This window comes from Venustampulla echinocandica (assembly GCF_003357145.1).
Source record: "Venustampulla echinocandica strain BP 5553 chromosome Unknown scaffold_2, whole genome shotgun sequence".
Lineage (NCBI taxonomy): Eukaryota > Fungi > Ascomycota > Leotiomycetes > Helotiales > Pleuroascaceae > Venustampulla > Venustampulla echinocandica.
Window position 1 is genome coordinate 1,860,074 of NW_022474207.1, and position 23,329 is coordinate 1,883,402.

The following is a 23,329-nucleotide window of genomic DNA, read 5'->3' on the forward strand; positions in this document are numbered from 1 at the left end:
TTTGCTGTCATTGTACTAATTCTTTCCAGACACTCCTCACTTCTTTTACTATTTCCATTTTTCCTTTCTCATCCGCTACTCATAAGTATGCCCATGTACAATTTAAATACTGCCTAGCCTTCCATACAGGCGTTAGATCAACTTTAGATGCTCTCAACCAAAAGTCTATTTTCTATACTCAACTAAGTGACGTGTGGGTTTCTAAGCATTTCGGACCTCACGACCGTTGATGTCGAGCTCCGCTAATTCGTCCAGGTAGCTGGGCAATTGGTTTAGATTGACAACATGGGCATCTTTGTTGACTTCTTTCAGCTCAAGGGAATTAACCCAAATTTTTAAATTGGAGGGTTGTAAACTGAAATAGCGATTGGGCTCGATCACACAAGACCCTTGGGAATAGCATGGAACAATAGCCTGGCATAAATAAAGCAATTTTTAGGCGGAATTCGCTAGCGTTTGCTATGGCACAAGATGAGGCTCTTAAAAGGACTTAGATATAGGGCGGAGGAAAAAGTCGCTGATAGCCTGGCGAATCGTAACTGACATGTTGGTCTGTAAATACGGTCTAAAGGTTAAACCAGAAATGCATTATCAACCGTTGAATGGATCTCTTGCAATCTCTGATTGACTCATATTTAAAGTCTGGATGTTCACTCCTACCTCTAACTCCTCAAATAGTTCGTAGTCTAGAGAAGGCTGAACTGCCTGGACGATGCCAAATCGATGGATGAAGATATTACCTGGCTTATCCTTAGAGGAAGGAGCTACCTAGCTAGTAGTGAACTTCATATTTTACAATCAAAGTCACTGGTTTGAAGCACCTGAAGGAGTATGATAGCTTATGTTACATATGTCGAGAGTATTTATCAATATCTCGATGCCATTACTTGAACATGCCGCCTTTCGCTTGAAGAATTTCAAATGTCCTATTGATTGCGCCGAAAACTATTTTCATACAAGATAATTGTCCCAGGGCCAATGCACCTTAGCAAGCCCTAAACTGCACCATGTGTAACAGAGACATTGAAAGTAGAAAAGTCCATGGTCCAATATCAACTTTAGACCAGCATTCTTGAAGATTTAAACCAAACCAACCGTTTATTCCACCATTCAACCCCTTGCATAGGGATGGAAACCACGCTGGCCACCTCTGCCTCCACCCCGATAGTTTGCACCTGGCTTCCCGGCATTTTTTGGTCCTGTGGGAGCATTGGCTGGTGGGGTACTCGCTGGTCCACCTTGTGGAGGTGCAGAGCCCCTATTGCTTCCACCACCTCCACCACCACGGCCGCCTTGGAATCCTCCACGCCCTCCTCCTCCCGCTCCACCCCCGCTGGGAACTGCTGGTTGCGGAACATCATCATACATGCCTTCCCAGGAGGTAGGTCCATTACCACCACCCATACCATAGCCCGCTCCGCCATATTGTTGGGATTGATCCCGAGTACCCCGTCGCATCTGCTGTTGCTCATACTTCTGCTGCTCGAAGACTTGTTGCTCATACGCGTTATATCCCGGTGTGCCAATTCGTCCACCAGGGTTGCTTCCACCACCAGCAGTATAACCACTAGCAGAGGCCATGCCATTACCACCGCCCATTCCTTGCATCTGCTGCATCTGCTGCATCTGTTGCATTTGCTGCATCATAGCTGGGTTCATTCCCTGCATACCGGCCATTGCTGTGCTTGGGCTTTGAGGACTTTGACTTCGACCACCGCCCGCTCCACCTTGCATTTGTTGTTGCATGGCCTGCATTTGTTGCATTTGCGCCATTTGTTGCATCATCGCAGGATTCATACCAGACATGCCACCACCCATACCTCGTCCCATTGCCATTTGTTGCTGCATCATAGCGAAGTATTGTTGCATGCGTTGCCAATACTGGGCCATTAATTGAGGGGTCATACCGCCAGGTGCCATCTGGTTGCCGCCGCCTTGGGGAATTTGACTTGCGTTCTGGCCCTCATCTGCACCTCCTTTACGGAATCGGCCTCCTCTCCCTGCACGACTCTCCTCTTCCTCTCGCATATTACCCCGTGGTTGGGCCTTCTTGACTTCGATTGGTTTGCCAAGGATCTCTAACGGTCCCTCCAGACAAGCATCCACGGCCGTTTCGCTGTCAAATGTGACGAATCCGAAACCTCGTGGTCTACCGGTGTCTTTGTCCATCATGAGAGTAGCGTCGACAACCCGACCAAATTGCATAAAGTACTCTTTGAAGTCTTGTTCGGTAGCTTCTTGACTGACACCACCGACAAAGATCTTGCTGGTACGCTCCTGCTCATCTCGTGGAATTGCCCTCTTGGGGTCGATCTTTAAATGGCTACGTTAGCGATTGTATAGGCTTTTGGGGGAAGTGGATAATAAATTGGGAAGGATGGTGACGGGTAGAATTGAGATGAGCTCGAAGTGGGACCTACAATTTTTCCATCTAGATAATGTTCCTTCACCATTACAATATTCACCGTGCGTGGATCTTTGAATGTGAGGAAGCCGAAACCTCGTGACCGACCAGTGGCACCATCCCTCATAACAGTGCACTCCAGGACCTCGCCAAATTGAGAGAAATACTCCTTTAGGGATTCTAAAATACACGCCGTTAGAGTGCTCAGAAATATACATCTGGTAGGCCACTTCATAACTTACGATCAGTAGTATCCCAATTCAATCCACCAATGAACATCTTCCTACAAAATCCATACTAGTTAGCCAGCGACACCTTAAGCAATAGAAGAAAAGACAAGCGCGAGCCTAGTTAGGCTACATTGAAATGTATTTCCATATCGCCGCACGGGATCCCGTTCTGTGCCAAGTCGCTTTGAAATCCTTGGGTGCTTGATGAACGGGATTTTGATGCTTGTTGTTAGACAAGCCACCCCTTTCGTCCGATAAAAGTTTCATGTTTCAAAATAGTTGGCATGGAATGTTGGCATCTATGGACAGCTGGGCCTTGCTGATTATTGCCCGGAGTGCAGCAGCATTTGCTGAGGATGTCGGCTGTTGATACCGGGGGATACTTCCGCGAATATCCTCGGATTTCGATATCATGATGACGGACCACGCCAAATGAAGCCATGGGAGTCATGAAATGAAGGTTGACACCAGGATATCCAAGATCAATCGTATCTTTTGCTATCGTGATGCTAGGTACTGGAGTCGAGCGCTACGCGCTGCCTTTTCTGCTATAGCCTATCTGTGGTCCCCTCCGATGCTCTATGAAGATTATCTCGACAATAGGCTATGTAGTAGTAGGCTTCTGACTATGGCCGCTGTTGATGGTGAATGCATGGGGCGAACTCCAGCTCCTCAAACCCTCCACAATACCCCTCCCTCTGTTGTCTCCGCTCTTTAGTTCTTGCTGCATGACTAGGTAGGTATGTGTTGCCATTTGCCGCCCAGCTATGATGCTCCATGAAGCCAACGCTGCAACCTGAACCGATTTGTCTGGTGCGAATTCTCACTCCACAGAGTTATTCTTCGTTTTGGGATTGCACATCCGAAGTCCAGCACCCGCTCACACCACTTCTTAGAAGTTACGACCCAATCCAAGTACTCGTCCGTCGACCCTTTCATCATTCATGTTCCATATGCTATCCCTTTTGAAGCGCTAGACCATACGTCCCCTTTGGCCTGCTGTTCCATAACATCTTGAATTATCGAGAGCCAGTCAATCCATGCCTGCGAGCGAGAATTTGGCCAAATGCGAAAGCGAAGATCATTTCACTATGGTCAAGCGATATCTCTGTAGAAATGGTGATAAATAAAAGAAATTCAGTAGCTGTCTTACCCATCTTCTTTGATGCCAGGTCCGTGTGCCTCATTGGTAGCTGGGGTATCATAGTGAGTACCACCATTCCCAAGGTTGAAATCTATTTCATCATCCATATCTTGGTCGCCATTATAATTTTGCACATCTCCGCCCCCTTCTCCATTCTGCTCCTCCTGGTTGTCTGGCTGATCCTCATTTACTTCGGTTGGTGGCAAAACTTCAGCTTTGACAACTGGAGCTTCGACTTTTGGGGCGGGATTATCGTCCGTGTATCTGCAAAAGGTGTCAGTTCCATCAAGCTCAATTATTTATCATTTAGATAAGCAGTAGATAATTAAACAATGGCGATCTCGGACGACTAGAGGATGGGAGATGCTGGAATGGTGCTACATACAGGTCGGCGAAGAGATCCTCTTCGAAGTTTTCTGCTTCTGCCATGGTGGAATCTGTAATCTAGCGATCTGATTAGTGCCGAGAACGGGGTCGCTGAGTAGTGGCCGGGTCGTCGCGATCTGTTAATTGTAGCTGTATCGCGATCTGTTAATTGTTGTTGTCGCGATGGTGCGAAGTGTGAGTTGGAACTTTCAGCGAGCCGCGATCTCACCACGATTTCACCCCAACAGCGAGGTTTGCTTAGTCATCCGAAGGAGCTACCACGTGAGGGTTTCCAAAGAACGAATTCAAGTCGTTGAGTTTCGAATGAAGGTAGCCACAGGATACTGGGATTGAGGACTGTGCACCATGTTCTCGTCTTCAAATGGTGGCAAGAAGCCAGTGCAGCAGGTCAGTGCAGCTTCTTTTGAGTCTCAGAAGGCAATAAAGCTGACCGTAGCTTTTCGTGGCTAGGAGATGGTTCAGGTTGGTAAGTTCAACCCTAAACCTCCGTTATCCAGCAGTTTAACAAGACAAGCTCTATTTGATATTCCTAGTCCTGATTAATGCTAATACGCGTTTTCCGTTTTAGAGAGATCCGAGTATGTTCCAAAGCACTCTCCGAAGGCTATATTCCTCCTCCCAGACAGACATTGAATTGGAGATATTGAATTAGAGATTGGGGTAGAATGGTACGCTGACGGGGAATTCTAGATCTGCATCTCCCTTCTGGCAAGGCCGAAACGCAGATGGACGCCAAAGTGGCCCTTCAAAGAAACCGGGGCGGGATCCTGGTTTGGTGGTTGGGGCCTCTTATTCCCATGCGGACATGTTAAAGATTGACAACCTGTATGCCATGGACTATATATTCATTGGGCACGCTGACATTGGAGTCCAAGATCTTTATCCTCAAGTTCCACACGGCCGCGAACACCGCCGTCGTCATCCTCATATAAGACACGCAGCGATACCCCGCCTTTGAACAGAGGACCATCTGGTTTAACTTCTCCGCCGCGGAGGACATATACCGACTTTTTGTCACATACAAATAATGATTGGAATGCCGAGGACGAGGGAGATGATGATGAATATGGCTATGATAATGATGATGGAGATGATTTTGGGTTACCGAGCATATCAAACATGAAGCGGAAAGCAAAAAAGACCCCGGTTGATAGGAATGCACCGCCCGGAGGGAGTCTCTCGCCGTTTGGACATGGTTTGCAAGGCGGTTATGGGGGGTTTGGCCCTCGTACACTTTCTAATAGTGGGGATATTGCCATTGAGAGGCCCGCGCCGAGTTATCCAGTCGCGAAAAAGAGCGAGGGGAAGATACTGAGACCTCAGTACAAGGAGATCCTTCGAGATCCTGCTAACTCGCTCCATCTTATTGACCATCCTCCTGTTCCTCCCGGCGCCTCACCTAAAGATATCGATATCCATTCTGCGAGGATTACCAGGATCAATAAGTTCAAGAGGATACTGCAGGCCACTTCAATATCCCTCCCAGAGCTCAGAGCTGCAGCATGGTCGGGGGTCCCCGAAGAAGTTCGAGCAATGACTTGGCAACTGCTTCTGGGGTACCTACCCACAAGCAGTGAGAGACGTGTTTCAACTCTCGAGAGAAAGCGAAAAGAGTATCTTGATGGTGTTCGACAAGCTTTTGAAAGGAGTGGAAACACTTCAACACCAACCGGCAAAGCCCGGGGCTTGGATGAGGCAATATGGCATCAAATCAGCATTGATGTTCCTCGCACAAATCCACATTTAGAGCTTTACGGCTACGAAGCTACGCAACGGTCATTAGAAAGGATATTATATGTCTGGGCCGTGAGACATCCTGCCAGCGGCTACGTTCAAGGTATCAATGACCTTGTTACACCCTTCTGGCAAGTGTTTCTTGCAAGCTATATTACAGATTCAGATGTAGAAAGCGGGATGGATCCTGGACAGCTGCCAAAACCTGTTCTGGATGCCGTTGAAGCGGATTCATTTTGGTGCTTGACGAAACTCCTAGATGGTATCCAGGATAATTATATCTTCGCCCAGCCTGGTATCCAACGCCAAGTTGCAGCTCTTCACGACCTGACTGCACGGATTGACGAACCTCTGGCAAAGCACCTTGAGCAAGAAAGCGTGGAATTTATCCAATTTAGTTTCCGATGGATGAATTGTCTGCTGATGCGTGAGATCAGTGTGAAGAACACTATCAGGATGTGGGACACGTACATGGTAGGCCTTATTCTCCGCATCTCCATTCGCAAGCTAATCGCTGGACTTCAGGCTGAGGAGCAAGGCTTCTCCGAATTCCATCTCTATGTATGTGTTGCTTTTCTCGTGAAATGGTCGGACAAGCTACGCAAAATGGATTTTCAAGAAGTTATGATGTTCCTCCAGGCCCTCCCAACTCGAGATTGGACCGAGAAGGACATCGAACTCCTGCTCAGCGAGGCCTTCATTTGGCAGTCCCTTTTCAAGGGATCTGCCTCCCATTTACGGGGCCCATCTGACAGAACACCTTCGAACACCATTAGTGCTACTTGAGCAGAATTACATCCGATAGAATTATTGTCTTGCAGACTTCAAGGACACAGAATACGCGAACATAAAAGATACCCAGCCTTTCATACGCAATGTCTGGTCTTACGCGCTTAGGGCTGGATACCATTAACGGCAAATGAAGCCCGCCGAGCCAGATAATGGATGACCCCAGCGACTGAACCGCAACATCCAAATATTATTGCACGACTAACTCCAACGTGGAGTTTAGGATATCAATGTTAGAGTTGTCGCCCTAGATGGAAAGGCATGATAGCATTTAATTAATATCATGATAACTCATAAATTGGACGCACGAGCATTGCATGCCCTAAATTCCATCTCGGTATATCCTCGTGCATAACGAACTAATTAAGTCCATAACGGCCTCCCTACTATCCCGCGTTAACGCCATATTTTATTGTTTCACAATGCAGGAAAATCGCCCGAATAAGCCACGCCCGCCCAATCCCTCCTAGTCCTCTGGAGCATCTTCCACCTTTGCCTTCTTCGCATTATCAGAAACCTCGGCATCATCCTCCGCCTTACGCTTCCCATTTGTCCCGTTCGTTCCATTGGTGCTTGCTGCCGGCACAGTGGCAACCTCTATATCCTTTGCACTCTTCTCGCCCTTACGACGAACAAGTCCTGTCAAGTCGTTGGCTTTGTTCTTCGCGTCCTCGATTCTAGCGGCTGCTTCAGCGGGGCTTTCGCCTAAGGTTGCACCAAGGATGCCGCCCATAGCATTGCCGCCCGCCATGCCTAAAGTGCTTTTGATGGCATCAACGTCGACTTGAGGAGCTTTTAATTCCGCGAGCTAACATATCAAATCAATATGCGTACTCCAACGAGAGGATATAATGAGAACTTACGCGACCTTCCATATCACCAACGATTTCCTTGACATCGGCAATCTGGGCTCGGGTGACCTCATTGTCATCCGGAGAGGAACAAGACGCAAGCTCAACCTCCTTGGCCTGTAACTTGAGATTCGTGCTATTGATTGCAGCCTCCAACTCCCTCGCAGCTTCTTCTCTTAGAGCTTGCCCATCCTCAACCTCATTTTCAGCGGTCGAGTCATCGCCTTCCTTCTTTTCACTTGTATTCGAGGCGAACTCTAAGGCTAGAGATAACTTATAATGAGCTTCCGCAATGACCTCGGACTCCTCGGGATACAGTTCCTTTTTCAGCGATAGCGAAGCCTTGAAGTCCGACACAGCAGCCGGAAACCTAAAGGAGTTAGTTGGGCCATATTAAAAGCTCACTTTGGAATTTACCTCTCATTTTCAAGAGAAATCTCCGCAAGGAGATCGTGCGCATCTGCAAGCCGTTCCTTCAAATGCTTCGTCATCGCCGAGTCGCCAACTTCCTTTCCTTTGCCTTCTTCCTCCGGTTGCTCTAACCTTTTCATGAACAGGACGCGTGCGAGATCAAGCACTTCAAACGCAGCTGCAAGATCGTCTTCTTCCTCCTCATCTTCACCTTCACCATCCTCGCCCTAACACATAGTAAGAACTTGTAATGTGCGTCTAGGGGAGGGCCTTACCTCTACTTCATCACCCGAGTCTTCGAAGTTCTCGTCGCCAGTAAACTGAAATAATGGCTTCTTCGCATCAACATCTCCTTCCAATTTTGTCCCTGTATTTTCCTCTGCAGTAATTGCAACACCTTCTTCCGTAATCCTCTCGCCCTCAGTCTTGGGTTCCTCCTTGGGTTCCTCCTTGGGTTCAGCCTTGGGCTTTGGTGCAGCCTTTGGCTTTTTCTTTTCGCCCCCGGCTCTTCCACCTAAAACATCACTTTTGCTTTGACCAACTTTGAATAACGACCGGCCGTATAGGAATAGGATCTCTGCGTTATCAGGAGACATCTCACCATTGAGCTCGGCCTGGAGCTCTGAGGCTCGCGCGTACAGATCCGCGGCATCTTCGTAGTTTTTGTGCGCATATTGTGCTGTTCCTTTGGCGCAAAGATCTGCTAACGATACTTTAATCGAATTGAAGACCTCGATGGCCGCGGCCGACTCATCCGTCGCGGTAGTGGCTCGTTCGATAGCTTGTTCAACCGGTTCAGCCATTGTCAACGGTGCTGTTGCGCGGTTGATTCAATTCAATCGGATAGGTGATGATATGATATCAGGTCAATCAATACTTGTCGCGGATAATGAGATTGATCAAGGAATCCTAAATGGTGTAAGGTCTCGGATGATTGTGGGAATATCGTGTTTGCGACATGTAATTGAGGGGAGCTTTGATGATGATGATATGGGGAATCCTCCAGTACGTATCCGGAGCTCGGTGGCGGACTGGGATCACGCGAACACTCTACGCGCGACGCGTCTTCCGAATGTAGAGCTGCCCCTCCAACCCTCGACAACACGATTTCAGAGTTCAATACCCAATGCTATGTTAAAACCATGACAGGACCGAACCCATTAGAGAAGAAGCTTCGGCCAGCCTCAATATTCAAAGCTCCCGCAACTCCCGCGCCTTCGAACCCCATACCTTCTTCTTCGCCTGCCTTCGGGACCCCAGCCCATCCCATAAGACCTTTCAATGCCGCCGCAATCCCTCCCAAAGCCAGCATACTTGCAATTATTCTTCCTCCGCCAACTTTAAGACCCCTTGCCTTTCGAACTTTCACAAAAAAGCATAGTTTAACTCTCACATCCTCGGCGCTCCAAGTGCTTGCTACGTTTATTGGGAGGCATTGTGGGACAGGATGGCGAGAAGAGGGTTTGGCGGAGAGAGTTCTCGAGGAGGTCGCCAAGAGCTGGAAGAATCGGTCTGGGGGAGTTATTGTCGACGGTGAGAGTAACGAGCTAAAGGATATTTTGAGAAATTTGGAAGGGATTATGATTGGAGGGAGGATTGTGGCAAGCAGAGAACTCAGTCGGCAAAATAGCCTTGTTCTTGGATCGTCGCAGAATGGAGAAGTTTCCCAAACAAGGTTGGGGTTACGGCCGCATCTTTTAACAAGAGAAGATAGCCAGTCGAGTTTGGGCATGTCAAGTCTAGATGTGGATGGCGAGGACGAGGATGGTCTCAAAGACCCGCGGAAATGGCTAAAAGTCATTGATGCATTTGAACAACCTCGACTAGTATATAATGTTGGAAAGAAGCATTTTGACCGGTTTGTTAGCTTCAAGCAATTTATGAGTAGCCGCACTGACTTTCTTGCCCAGAGATCCATCAAAACCATCTTTACTTCCTCAAGCTTCACACAAGACTCAGGTTTTCCGTAATCGATATAATCTGATCCACCAGCGCCTTCTAAGAAACGAGTCCTTTCAAACGTCAGCATTGGAGATATCGAAAACATCTTCAAAACGCTCATCATCAAACTTTGGAGCCACACAGCAATCATACAAATTGACACCAATCGCAAATCTACTCGGTCGAAATAGAACCAATCACATGCTTCTAGGTTTATTAACCATCGCTCCAACTGGGACTTTGGCGATAAATGACCTAACAGGAAGCATCGCCCTAGATCTCACTCATGCCAAACCGATTCCTGAGGATGGAGCTTGGTTCGCGCCTGGAATGATTGTTCTTGTCGACGGGACATATGAAGAGGACGACAACAACTCCGGTACCAGTCTTGGAAGTAGCGGAGGTATAGGGGGTACTATTGGTGGCAAATTTATAGGGTTCTTCATTGGCGGGCCCCCCTGTGAAAGACGACAAGTCACGTTAGGTCTTAGTGGTACAAATGGCGAGGGGGATGTGACCGCTGGCGGCGGTTTTGGGTGGGTTGATTTCCTAGGAGTTGGAAGTGAACGAGCTGTGGGATCGAAGATGCGAAAATTAGAAGAGCGATTAATGAAACAGCCAGTTGCAGATGATGAACCCAGGGCTGGAAGCGGACGGATGGTCATAATAGGAGAAGTCAACCTCGACCAACCCCAAACTCTTCAGGCCCTTAAGAAACTTTTGGGGATCTATGCAGCAAAACCAGAAGAAGACACACCAATAACATTCATCCTAATGGGCAACTTCGTGTCCCAGGCCGTTATGGCGCGCGGCGGGAGCGGCGGAAGCATCGAATACAAAGAATACTTTGACGGGTTAGCATCCACCCTCTCAGACTATCCCACGCTTCTCCAATCCGCAACCTTTGTCTTCGTACCAGGCGATAACGATGCCTGGGCGTCATCCTTCTCCGCTGGTGCAGCAACAGCCCTGCCTCGAAAAGGCATCCCGGAAATGTTCACATCCCGTATTAAGCGCGCTTTCACAACTGCAAACGCGGAAGCTGAGAAGGAACGAGGGAGGAAAGCCGATGGTGAAGCAATCTGGACGACTAATCCTTCACGACTCTGTCTGTTCGGTCCAACACATGAGATTTTGCTATTCAGGGATGATATGACAGGCCGTCTACGACGGACAGCTATTAATTTCTCTTCTTCGAAACCAAGTGATGAGGATGGAGATGAGGATGGAAGGATGGTAGATACGCCCCCTCCAGCTCCAGAAGTGAGCGGAGATATGGACGTTGACCCAGATACACAAACCACCGACCCTCAGCCCGCGGAGAAACCTACCAAGGATAGTGTATCAAGCGACTTGCACGCTGCAAGAAAACTAGTCAAAACTATCCTAGATCAAGGATATCTATCACCATTCGGGATGGCAATCCGGCCGGTTCTCTGGGATTACACCAGTGCTTTGCAAATATATCCCTTGCCTACGGCAATGGTGATAGCTGACACCGAAGCGCCTGCCTTTTCTGTTACCTATGAGGGCTGTCATGTTATGAATCCTGGGAGCGTCATTGCCCCTGGAAGAAGAGGAGTAGCGAAATGGGTTGAATATGATGTACGGAGTAGAGTCGGGAAAGTTAAGGAAGCGTTGTTTTAAGGGCAGTCATGATATGGGATTATGCGATGGGGCGTTTGTTAGCATGAGGAATCGAGCATATGGGTTGGGTTATAGAGCTAAATGAGTTGTGATGGATTGTATATCCTGAAGCTTTAGTTATTATGAGCTGAGTTCATATAGACTAAACCAAATAAGCACCGAGTCAATCAAATAAATCAATACGCGTATGCATTTGTCTCTTTTGGATTTGTTCCTAGAAAACATGGTATAAAAGTCCCAACTTATTCGCAAAATCTTACACTAGCCTCTCTACGGCTATCTTAACTTCAATAAATCCTCATCCAAAACTCCAAACAAATACTGAATGTCCCTCTCAACCCTCTCGATCTCCTCCGCCAACTGTCCTGTGACAAGAGCATACGCATACAATAATTCATAATCCTCATCCTTAGCGATCACGCTGCCTTCATGCTCATTACCAGCAACAGTTTTTCGATAGTGGAAGATCTTTGCAAGTAATCTATCTCGTGGGTTCGCGGCGCTAGGAAAGCCACCTTCATTGATGGGATATTCCAGCTTTATAGAGCTTGCGAGAACTAGGGCTTATGTTAGATGGAACAGAAGCTAGTACGCTAATGGAGGAAGAATTTACCTTGAAAGAGATGACTAATCCGAGCGCAGAGCTGAGCCCGTTCAATTGTTGTGTACCGCAAGAGCGAGGCTTCGCCTTCAGTTATTATCGGATCCTTTTGGATGACAACGTTCATGGCATGGAAGGCGTCAAGCATTTTAGTCGTCGAGTCTAGGATTCGACCGTATGTCTTCGAAGGGAATGGACCGCGGAGCTGGAATTCGCTTCCAGCGGATTTTCTCATAGTATCGAGATATCGAACTGTAACGCGGTTAGTTGAGCTTGAGCTAGGTACTGAGTAGGGATTGGCCAACTTACCATATCGTTGAAGTGCAAATTCCTCTTGCAAGTTCATATAAGGATTTGCAGACTCTCCTTCTAAAAGTGTCGACAGAGGATCTCTCTTCCAAATAAGACCCATTCGCAAACAAAGCAGTGACAATCCATCTTTGAACTTCCTCCTCGCAGAGATAGGCCAGATAATTCTCGTAATAATTAGACCCCATATAATTCCAGCGAAAACAGCGACCACTCTATGCATGGCAATTTCAATAATTGCTGGTGTATCGCCTCCTTCGTCGTCGTCATCCTCACCTTCTTGGACAGACAAACTATACGCGTACAAGCAGGACAAATTGTAAGTAAGCAGTGTGAATCGCCCGAGCGGGCCCTTCCCCTTAGCAACGATGAGGTAGAAACAAGGCAGGCTAAACAACCATCCGCAAAAGGCGAGGGCGAAAGGGTTTCCTTGGCAGCTAACCCAGACGAGAATGGCACATACAGCCCCAACAAAAGTTCCTCCAAAACGAGCAATCCCGGTAGTATTTGATGCCCCTATTGTCATGCTACAGACTAGCATATAAGAGACGAGGCCCCATTCTCCTCGCCATTGTCGGTAAAATGGTCTTGTCGCTGGAAGAAAGGCGACAAGCGCATAGAGAGCGGCTCCCCCGCCGACTTTTATGGCGAAACGAACTAGATGAACATAAGCGTTTGCGGGGATGGCACGAGTAAATTGGCTTACGGTCATCTCGCTCAAAAAGCTTCACTATACGTAGAATCCAAGGATGAATTGGCCACTTAGAATTTTCATGGTTTTCTGCTTTCCCAGATGTCGATTTACCCCGCCGCAACCACAGCTTGGGGCGACCTTTGGGCTGCTCGGTATGTCCGACTTGGGCAAGTAGTGGCTCGCCATCGGGGTCGTTATTTGTACCTCGACCTTCCCTGTGCTTGGCTTTCTGCCAAAATCGAGCCCACTTCCATGACCGTTGACTTGATTTGGTTTGCTCTTTCAAATCTTCGAGGATTGTTAGGAAGTTTTGCATGTCTTCGGCAAAGTCTTGAAGCGAAAAACTAAAATGACCACAACTCGCAGCAACTTCCTCGAAATCCGCTTCGATACTCTCTGGTCTATCCCGATCCAATTCTTTGGACTTATAAAGCTCCCTCAAGGCTTCAGACCGAGCATCACTATACAGCTTCCTGAGATAGAAGTTAGTATAAACACTAAGCGGGATTCAGTGATTGACACGTACAGTGCATCCGTCAGGCTTGCGTGAAAATGCTCGTTGATGGCGATGGCGTAATCCGGCCCGCTACCAAAAGGTAGCTCTTCGAGTATTTGAGAAAGCGTGTACGCTAAGGACTTCATACAGGGGCCCAAATGTATAATAAAACGCGAAAATATCTCGGCCGGTGTCCGAACGGGTGGCATCATGGAACTTGAGGCGCTGGCAACATTGGTACCCGACGGTGTGCGCTTCAACGTTGAGCCAAGGCCAGGCTCCTCAGTGGCACTACCTTCCTCAGATGCCTCCTCTATAGCCGTCAGGACAGCAAAATGTTCTGGTCTGATAACTGACGGTGAAGATGGGGATCCTCCATGGATATCTGCCATGTCGAAATAACCCCGGTTGGCGGGAACAACACCGCCAGAAACAGAGCTTTCTCTGAGCAAACTAAACTGCGTCGCTGCAGCACTTCGTAGTCCACCGATAGATTGTGCTAGCATCTGCATGCAATTTACAAGGCTAGCTTCTAACCTGTATTGCTCCTCGGTGCCAAGAAAATAATGCTCAAACTTAGCCTCGTTGAGATTCTTCGTCAACTGAATGATGACAGATTTATATGTGGCCAGAGTGGTATTGAAAGATGATGAGCTCATGTCCTTTTCTGAACCACTAAGAAAGCTTCCAGTGATCATTGTAAGCATGTCTCCAAGGGAGTCTGTAGTTTTAATCATCGTCTCCCGAAGCTCGGTGCGGGCTGAAACCGGCCACACCAACACGCTCACAAAAAAAGAGGCAGCCAAGCCCATTATGACCATCTTCATCATCTGAACTATTTTGTCATCATCGAAGATTCCAACGTGAACTGCATTTTCTTTTGTCAGGACGGTTATGATGCCAAGACTGGCAAGACTGGCTGCCACATTTACCAGCGGCGTGCTGTATCTTTGTTTAACCCAAGCAGTGAGCCCTAGTCCTCCTCCACAGAAGACTAGCAGGATGAGAGTATAGGCAAGACCGACAATATGCGCCTTAGACCCTATGAACACAGACACAGCCATCGAGGAAATGGAGATCAAGGTGGCATATATAAACGCAGCAACACCGAGTAGAGTCCCTTCTTCCATCGAGCCCGCAGATCTCGCAGGATGAAAATAAACCGTAATCGTTGCCACTATGTGCTTCCCATCTTGCTTTCCCAGGAACCGCGCAAGGGGTGGGAGGAAAGTCCCCATGCTCCCAAGCAAGTATGCTAAAGAGCATTTCAGGATAGCTTTCGCAGTATCGGTCTTCAGCCATTGCCAGAACTCATTTAGCACAGCAAGCGACTTCTCCACAGCGGTATGGAACGTACTCGCTCGAGAGTATGGTCTTCGGAAGCGCAGTAACGGTTGGTTAGGGTCATTCGAGTCATCTGAAGAATTAGGGCGGAAGTTCGCAGGATTTCTCAAGGTAATCTGCCGTCGCACGCGTTCGCCTGTCGCTGGCAAGATGAATGTTCCATTTCTAAGGTACTGGGCACGAATCAGATATTAGTCCCAGGGTTCTTTCAGGGCGTCGGCAGGAACTCACACTTCGTCTTGTAAACCGCGAGGCTCTTCGGCTTGACGGCGGTGCAGGACCACCTGAAGCCAAGGGCGAGCTCATCTTGGTCTTTTCATGGTTTCCCGGTTGTTCTGGCTGGAAAAGTCTTGAACAAAGGTGGAAGCTGTCGTATGCGACCAGCGTCCAAGCTTCGAATACAGTAATGCTCGATGCTGTAATGTACAGGCAGCCAAGGTTTCCGGGTTCGCTTGGCGGGGCTTTCTTTCGGGACGACCCGTTTGGAGGATGCGAGTGGCATGGCTTTGTCAAGTGACCTATAGCCACAACTCAATGTAGTATCAATACTTCACCATGAGCATATTTTCCATATCTAGCTATGTAAAGCATTGAGTTACAGTGGCATTAGACTAGAAAAGGATAAAGAGTCTCTATATTTGGTTCAATCGTCATAGGAAGAAGGATCTCCCAAGTTTATCTGATATCTACTCAAGGTTCGACACATCCCAGATTTTTAAAGCAGCATCACCACCAGTGCTAGCAATCTTCGTCCCTTTCGCAACCCAGCAAACTCCATTGACACCATCTTTATGCGCATTCGCAGCCTTGACTCTCTTTCCAGGAGCTTTGAGACTCCATACAAAAACATTCGTATCCAGACCACCACTGACAGCATGCGTTCCTTGCTGATTCCACGCAATGCAGGTTACTCTGGCTGTGTGAGCCGACCAGCGGTCCGTCTTAACCTGCCAGGAGGCCGTGTCGTATACGAAGATCTTGCCCGATGAATTCCCAGCTGCAAGAAGTGATCCATCTGGGGAGAAAGATAATGCAGTGATCTGTGATGTTGAGTTTGTGAGCTTCTCTTTCTCGGACAAGCTGTGGCTTCCGTCCACTTGGTAAATATGCACCGCGTTGGCGTCATCTCCCACGGCGACTAATGATCCGGAAGCTGCAATTGTGGTAGGTATAAAATCTTTAATTTCCAGAGTACCGGCCAGACGGTCCTTGACGAAGATCTCAACGCCTGACGCTGTAGCAACAAACGCTCGGCTTTCTGCCAAAGCAATACCCTTTGGTTGAGCCGATAATTTTGATGTCTCGCCGAGGAAAGTGTCACTTGACCTATCCGCGATTCTAAGTGTGTCATCCCAGCCAACACTGTACGCCCTGCTAGGTGTGGATGCAAAGGCTGTGACCTGGTTCGAGTGTGGCTGACCTTCAACCGCCTTGCCCAGTTTGGAATCAATATCCCATGAGCAGACTCTTCCATCAAAACTACCAGTCCATAAGGTTTGGCTTTTGTCACCCTCACTCGAGCCCAAAGCGGTAATGCTTCGATTGTGACCTTGGACAACCCTAGTAGGTGTCGGATTTCCTTCGACCAGGTAGTTTAGGTCTCCGGCCAAATTCAAGCTGATAACCATACCATCGCTGCGCCCAGCCGGCCATACGACGCCAACTTGGTGATCGGGGATGCTGACGGTGCCTTCTTCCCCCAACCTCCAGGTCTGAACAGCTTTTCCTGCTTCCACATCCCAAAGCTTGACTGTTTGATCAGCACTTGCCGTGACGATACGCTTCGAGTCCTTCGCCCACGAAACTGCAAATATGCTGCCCTTGTGTTCTCCCTCGCCAATCTGAATCTTAGGCTCCGCGGTTTTTCCGTCGTAGAGTTGGATTCGGCGGTCGGCGCCCACACTGACCAAATGGTTTCCATCTGGCGAAAATCCAACACCGTTAACATATCCTTTATGCAACCCTCCAAGCTTTGTAGCGAATTTGAATGGAGCTCCATGTAAAAAGACCACGCTACTATCATCGGCTCCAGTCGCTGCGCGCAGAGGTCGTTGCTGGCGAATCGCTACCGTGTTGATGACGGATGAATGTCCGCTGATTTCGCCAACAGAATTACCACTATCTGCTGTTATACAATGACCAAATCGTTCCCGGCCATCGCCTACAGCGATAATACGCTGGGAGTCCCCATCCCACGCTATGTCGTTTATCCTGCCAGAGATGATATGATAGTCGCCTATTAGGCTGGTTAGTGACCATAATATACTTCAATACCTAGAGACATACCCTTTGTATTGACGCCCTCAACTGCATCCCAGACCTTGACTGACCCGGAAACGTCTCCAGATGCAACATAGTAGCCGGAAGGGGAGAAGCGCGCAACGGTTGTCTGGGTAGTGTGGGAGATGTACTGCTTGCTTAAAGTAGGATCGTCAATAGAGCGGAGGAAGACGGATTTGCCTGACTGGTTACAAAATTTAGTGAAGCAATAACAAGTGCAATCCTTGTGTATCTCACGGCGTATGCTACCCGCTCTCCTTTGGGATCGGATGAAAGTTGGGTTGGGCGGCCACGTTCTGTGTTGGGCGACGCTGCGATGATCTTATCAATGACGATCGACATCCTTGCTAAAATCTATACGCATTTAACTGTAAAAAGGCAATGTTGGAAGATGGGATTTGGATTTCCAAGCCAGGAAGGAGGGGTTTGTTTATTTCAACTCTCAAACCAGGCTGACGCAGTAGCGAGGCTGAGCAGTCGAGAGGGGCAAGCCATGGCGGTGAGACCCACTTTAATTACCTACAAGGGAAGTAAATCAACAACTAGGTACCACTACTACCACTACTACTGGGATAGAGAAATAACCCTTTTAAGAAAGGTCAAAAAGCTTCCATATTGTTGATCACCAGGTTGCCATTTGTTGGAAGATACATGTAGAGTAGGGGCTTATTCTACCTCACAAGATACCCCTACCAGATTTGGTTTCTTCTGTCTTCGTTACTACCTACCTACGTACGCAGGTACTCAATAGAAAGTCAATACATGGCGCTTTGCAACCCCTCCTACATTTTCGTTGCATAAGGCGCTCATCATCCTCCGGTCGCCATGGTGGAGCACAATTCATAGGAATAGATAATTCTTCTATAGGACACTTCTGTCAAAGATTTTGTTATATGAGAGCCTCCAAGGGTATCGTCCACCATACTGAACACCATCCCAACCTCGACGCCCATCCATGCAGCATTTACAGCTTGTTGTACAACGTGCCCCCTTTTACCTGAGTCCAAATCCATAACGCCGCGCAATCTATGCAATGCATCTTTAAAACCAAGGAACGCGAGCCGCAGCGCCAGTGCCCCTAGAGATAAACAGACATAAGCCTTACGCTCCAATCGCAAGGCATGAATCTAGGAGATTATCCAGGTCAGTTTTGTCTTCGAATTCGCCTCCAACCCAACCAGAATCGCTCTGTGCGTCATCGGTATGGTTGTTGAGGCCATTAACACCACTAACACCATTTAAGCCATTGACCCCTCCCATCTCAATGTCCCCGTCAGCGTCACGGGTGATGACACCATCGTAACATTCGGGGAAAGAATAGTCATCCCAGGCTTCAAGCTCACCCTCCCGGTATCCAAACACTATCTGCTCCATGACAACCGGGATCTGTCCCAGACCACAATCATTAAGCTCAAGAGCGGTTCGAACATCGGCCATTCCAAGTGATGGGCGTTCACTTGCAGCCTTGGCCTCTGTGGGGAGCAAACCGCCTTTGTCTCTTTGGGTCTCCCCGCGTAACCACGCCTCTTCCTCCCTCTCGAGCTGAACTCGGTATTTGTGGGTTTGGATCCATGAAGCACCACCCCCGGTTCCGGCACTACCAGCCGTTCCAGGGCCGTTGCTCCGTGTTTTACTAAATATTGAGGAAAGAACCTCCTTTAGATAGGTTTCGGTAGCCACAGACATAAAGTGAGCCGCATCAGTCGCATGCCCAGAGGTAAGCCCAACTTCATAACAAATAGGCAACATGCGGCCTTCAATATTTTGGACGTCTGGAAACTCCCCTGACTCTACTGCTAAAGTCTGGGCATATCTCTTGCGGATTTCAAGATCCCAGTCTAAGGTATAATTTAGCATACTGAAGGAATGAGAAGGGAAGGGGAGCATTACTCGTCTTATTTAAGCCGCCAGCGCTCGCAGGTACCGGATCCACGAGCCTAGCAGCTTTGGGGCGACGGTTTTCACCAAATACATTGGCGAAAGCGTCTTGCGGGTCGAACTACAACCGATCTAGTTAGTATGTCCTTATATCTCGAAGCGGATCTGTGAGTGGTCCTACCTCATTTTGGCTCAAGTCTTTCAGTCGCCTTCGATCTCTACTTGGTAGTTGCATAACCTCAGTCTTAAGCCTCTGTTCCGCTGCATCGCCGCTAACGGGTTTGCTGCCCGCTCCTGTGGTGGGTTTATCATTCGCGCTGACCCAACTGGCCACGCCATGATCTGGCATTTCTCGGGTGACATTTGCGTAGATCGCTGCAATCAGCTGGTTATGGTGGTGTTCTATTTCGCCAGTTGGCGTCACAATGAAGTAATCGATTCGTCTTGCTAACTCGTCCTGATCAAGTTGGCCTAGATAGAGAAGATATCAGCAAACGTATCAATGCGAATTTCTGCGGGCTTGCATGAGCCTCGCAGGTTATCATGGAGAGAGTACAAACCAATCATAAAAAGTGTTAAGGTCTCTTTATATGTTGCCCAGTGTTCGCCAATGGCGGTCTTGAGAGTCGTGTATAGCGGCTCCAGGTCAATTCTAGGCGGGACATGGCTAGATTTGGAGACCTTGGGCGCACTTGCTACTGATGCACTGAGTGTCTTCGGGGGTAATATAGGAGTTGTCGAGATGGTCGGCCGGCTGAGCGCCGCTGGATCGATGTCAGGCATCGTGAAAGTCGCGCCTGTTACGGCCTCTGAAGCGCGACCTGAGGGGTAATCAAGAGCCCATTAAATTTGCAATGCCAGACGAGTCTAGCGATGCAATATGGCGATGATCTGGAGCAATACGGGTCTGTGGGAGATAGCTCTAGATGGCTGCTCTTTGCTCCTTTCTGCGACTGACGTTCAGATGAAGTGCTGCATGCCTCAAAGGTTAGGCTGCACATTTAACCACCAGCCTAGGCTCAACTTAGCTCTGTGGGGGTTGTGGGGGTTGAATCGCGTGTCTCGTCGCGTCCACCAGCACAAGACTATGTTGGGTGTAGAGACAGAACAAAACACAGTCTTCAACCACAGCCCGCAACAATGCGACTATGTCTTCCCAGAGTCAACGCGTTAATAAAGGTATTTCCAGTCTAGTCCGCCGGCTACTGGTGGAAATTCCCGACGAGGATCCTTCTGAAGCACAGGAAAGGGAAAGCAATGCTATAGAATTTGTTAAGGAGGTCTTGGAGAGGTACTCTCTGTGCATCTAAAAACACTGCTTGTGCTAATTATGGTGATTTAGTTCACGGAGTCCGGCTGTTGTTGCGGATGTTAATCAAGCTTCGGACCTAATCAAGAAACGACTGCTACAAACAAACCCTAGCCCCGAGAAAGCTCTCCGATTCACAAATTTATACACCAGGCTGCTCTCCATTCCAGCCATTAACCAAAAATGGGCGGTGTTGTACTTTCTATACCAACTTAGCGATCATCAACAGAAATCAACCCCAGTATTGACAAGTCCCTTCAAAAGTCCTGTGAAGAATAGACGGGAGGGCAGAAAACTGGATTATGGTCCACCTAAATCGCCAGATTACGGCTCGCGGAGAGATACCCAAGCGTTTGAAGAGGCTTTCGCACCAGAAGGGCTTATGAAACTGCCAACACGAGAAGGTGGACAGAGAGACAGAAAAGAAGAGGAGCAGGCATTCGCCAAACCTCCAGTTGTTCAACGGGAAAGCGTGGCGTTAAAAACCGCCTTACTGGCAGATAATTATGTCGAAATAGATCCGCCAGAAACTGCCCTCCTCCGAGATTTGCCTTTCACCCTCCAAGGGCTCTCTTCTACACATCTACCATTCTCCTCGAATTCAAGCTTGAAATTACCTCCTACCTTGCCAGTGCCTATAGTGTCGATTCTGCATACCCTGGCCGAGCCATCTTTGTTATACAGAGGTCTATCTTCCTTTGTTCAATCAGCTGATGGCGGTCTTCTGGGCCAAAGTCTACGAGCAGCCATATCAGGTGAACTCCGCTCATATCTCGGATTGGTAGCGACTCTTGAGAGTCAGATTCGTCGCACTCTAGTGTCTTTGGATGAAAAAGAACCGAGAGGGGGCATTGGCAAGGCTGGCGTGACGCTCAAAAGATGCGTGGTCTGGACTCGTGAAGCGACCATGGGTCTCCGCCTGATGAGTCTGATCAGCGAGGAATCCAAAAGTAAACGAGGTGGACAACTCATCTCACTCATTCACGGATTCTCGTCTTCGCATGGTGATCCTATGGTTGGGGCGTTCGCAGAACGTCTGCTTATCCATGTCACTCGGCCATTTTACAGTATGCTACGGCAATGGATCTATGACGGCGAGCTTTCTGACCCTTATCATGAATTTTTCGTCTCGGAACGGGATCCGAACGCCGTTACTGAGGCTCCAGACGGTAGAAGCCGCGGTGGAGCAAGCAGTGTCTGGGAGGATAAATACAAGCTTGATGAAGACATGGTTCCAAGCATCATCACCCAGGACTTTGCGCAGAAAGTTTTCCTAATCGGCAAATCTCTGAATTTCATTCGGTACGGCTGCGGCGACTCACAGTGGGTTGAAGATTACTCCAAGGCTGCCTCAAAAGAGCTACGTTATGGTGACACTGCGACACTCGAGACTTGGATCGATGAGGCATACAAAACCACTATGGCTCGCCTCATACATCTGATGGCCGAGAAATTCCATTTGTTTGAGCACTTAAAGGCGCTCAAAAACTATATTTTATTGGGCCAAGGAGACTTCATTGCCCTGCTCATGGAGTCCCTCGCTTCTAATCTGGACCGTCCGGCAGGAGCCCAATATCGCCACACTCTAACAGCACAGCTAGAGCATGCGATCAGAGGCTCCAATGCACAATATGATTCACCCGAAGTGCTACGTCGACTAGACGCTCGAATGCTCCAATTATCTCATGGAGATATTGGATGGGACTGCTTTACTCTGGAATACAAAATTGATGCTCCAGTCGATGTAGTCGTCACAGAATGGGGTAATCGCCAGTACCTGAAAGTCTTCAACTTCCTATGGCGCATCAAACGCGTCGAGTTCGCGCTGGCTTCAACTTGGAGAAAATGTATGACTGGAGCCAGAGGAGTTCTCCAAGGAGAGGATGCGAATGTGGCAGAGGCGTGGAAATTAACTCGGGGTACTCTTGCTGAGATGATCCATTTCATTGGACAGCTACAATACTACATCCTATTTGAAGTTATTGAAAGCTCGTGGGATGAGCTCCAGACTGCCATTCACAAGGAAGGATGTACGCTGGATGATCTCATCAAGGCTCACACCAAATACCTGAATGCCATAACACACAAGGGTCTCCTAGGTGCAAAGAAGAAGCACAACAACGAAGGGCCAGATGAGAACACATTCATGGTACAGTTAGGAGAAATCCTCCGTCTCATGCTAAGCTATCGAGATGCTGTGGATGGTCTTTACAGCTGGTCCGTCTCAGACTTCACTCGACGCCAGGGTGCAGAAGTCCGCACCGACTCCAAAGGCCGGCGTGAGGATGAGGATGGGAATTTGATCAATACACCCGCGACTACCCGCCGTGGCCCCCACCATCTTCACGACTCTACACCTGCATTGGGCGCGGATGACTCGATTGCTGACGAGTTCCCTGTACTACGAGAAAGATTGCAAGCATTAGGAGCGCACTTCAAAACTAGAGTCTCTTTGTTATTGGGCGATTTGGCTTATCAGCCTGATGTTGATATGAGATTTTTGGGAGTGGTTATGAATTTTAATGATGTCTATACACCTGCAAGGAAAAAGTCGAGCAGACCAGCTGGAAGAGAACAGGGACGGAGTTCAGCGAAGGGTTGAGGTTGACCAGAATTCGGGAATATAGGGAATTTCCTCGGCGTTCATGGTGTCTGAATCAGCGGTTGATGACTGATTGTGGATATCCTATTAGCTGACTTAAATATAAATGACTGCTACGATTGTGTTTTCACAGGAACCAGTTGTGAGACGAGGGCCCATTTGTTGCCGAAATCAACACCAGTTTATTTTGCCTTATCACGAGCAAGAGGATAAAGTAGCCTGATGGGCAAATGTCCCCCAACTTTTTAACTAACCGGGTCAACCAAAATGCCATTAAC

The 23,329-nt window shown here is 48.4% G+C and overlaps 7 protein-coding genes across 7 annotated transcripts; 3 read left to right on the top strand and 4 right to left on the bottom strand.

Moving 5' to 3' along the window:
• Nucleotides 1-1,110: 1,110 nt before the first annotated feature.
• BP5553_04974 (uncharacterized protein) lies at nucleotides 1,111-4,207 on the bottom strand (the record flags this gene model as incomplete). The annotated part of the gene is made up of 5 exons (XM_032013597.1): nucleotides 1,111-2,313; nucleotides 2,421-2,584; nucleotides 2,647-2,687; nucleotides 3,788-4,042; nucleotides 4,164-4,207. The coding sequence occupies 5 exons, from the start codon at nucleotides 4,205-4,207 to the stop codon at nucleotides 1,111-1,113; spliced, it is 1,707 nt and encodes a 568-aa protein (XP_031870197.1).
• Nucleotides 4,208-5,284: 1,077 nt separating this feature from the next.
• Nucleotides 5,285-6,685, top strand: BP5553_04975 (Ypt of gyp1p; the record flags this gene model as incomplete). The annotated part of the gene is made up of 1 exon (XM_032013598.1): nucleotides 5,285-6,685. The coding sequence occupies one exon, from the start codon at nucleotides 5,285-5,287 to the stop codon at nucleotides 6,683-6,685; it is 1,401 nt and encodes a 466-aa protein (XP_031870198.1).
• A 469-nt stretch (nucleotides 6,686-7,154) lies between these two features.
• On the bottom strand, nucleotides 7,155-8,753 carry BP5553_04976 (Uncharacterized protein; the record flags this gene model as incomplete). The annotated part of the gene is made up of 4 exons (XM_032013599.1): nucleotides 7,155-7,496; nucleotides 7,552-7,909; nucleotides 7,957-8,177; nucleotides 8,226-8,753. 4 exons carry the CDS (start codon nucleotides 8,751-8,753, stop codon nucleotides 7,155-7,157), a joined length of 1,449 nt encoding a protein of 482 aa, XP_031870199.1.
• Nucleotides 8,754-9,092: 339 nt separating this feature from the next.
• On the top strand, nucleotides 9,093-11,538 carry BP5553_04977 (DNA polymerase alpha subunit B; the record flags this gene model as incomplete). Its single annotated transcript, XM_032013600.1, has 2 exons — nucleotides 9,093-9,808; nucleotides 9,861-11,538. The coding sequence occupies 2 exons, from the start codon at nucleotides 9,093-9,095 to the stop codon at nucleotides 11,536-11,538; spliced, it is 2,394 nt and encodes a 797-aa protein (XP_031870200.1).
• Nucleotides 11,539-11,814: 276 nt separating this feature from the next.
• Nucleotides 11,815-15,288, bottom strand: BP5553_04978 (Uncharacterized protein; the record flags this gene model as incomplete). The annotated part of the gene is made up of 6 exons (XM_032013601.1): nucleotides 11,815-12,095; nucleotides 12,152-12,391; nucleotides 12,449-13,105; nucleotides 13,155-13,615; nucleotides 13,669-15,155; nucleotides 15,214-15,288. The coding sequence occupies 6 exons, from the start codon at nucleotides 15,286-15,288 to the stop codon at nucleotides 11,815-11,817; spliced, it is 3,201 nt and encodes a 1,066-aa protein (XP_031870201.1).
• Nucleotides 15,289-15,668: 380 nt separating this feature from the next.
• BP5553_04979 (uncharacterized protein) lies at nucleotides 15,669-19,923 on the bottom strand (the record flags this gene model as incomplete). The annotated part of the gene is made up of 9 exons (XM_032013602.1): nucleotides 15,669-17,218; nucleotides 17,269-17,446; nucleotides 17,500-17,609; nucleotides 18,049-18,123; nucleotides 18,188-18,288; nucleotides 18,368-19,100; nucleotides 19,153-19,261; nucleotides 19,322-19,611; nucleotides 19,701-19,923. The coding sequence occupies 9 exons, from the start codon at nucleotides 19,921-19,923 to the stop codon at nucleotides 15,669-15,671; spliced, it is 3,369 nt and encodes a 1,122-aa protein (XP_031870202.1).
• Nucleotides 19,924-20,288: 365 nt separating this feature from the next.
• Nucleotides 20,289-23,051, top strand: BP5553_04980 (putative spindle pole body component alp6; the record flags this gene model as incomplete). The annotated part of the gene is made up of 2 exons (XM_032013603.1): nucleotides 20,289-20,431; nucleotides 20,483-23,051. The coding sequence occupies 2 exons, from the start codon at nucleotides 20,289-20,291 to the stop codon at nucleotides 23,049-23,051; spliced, it is 2,712 nt and encodes a 903-aa protein (XP_031870203.1).
• Between the last annotated feature and the right edge of the window lie 278 nt (nucleotides 23,052-23,329).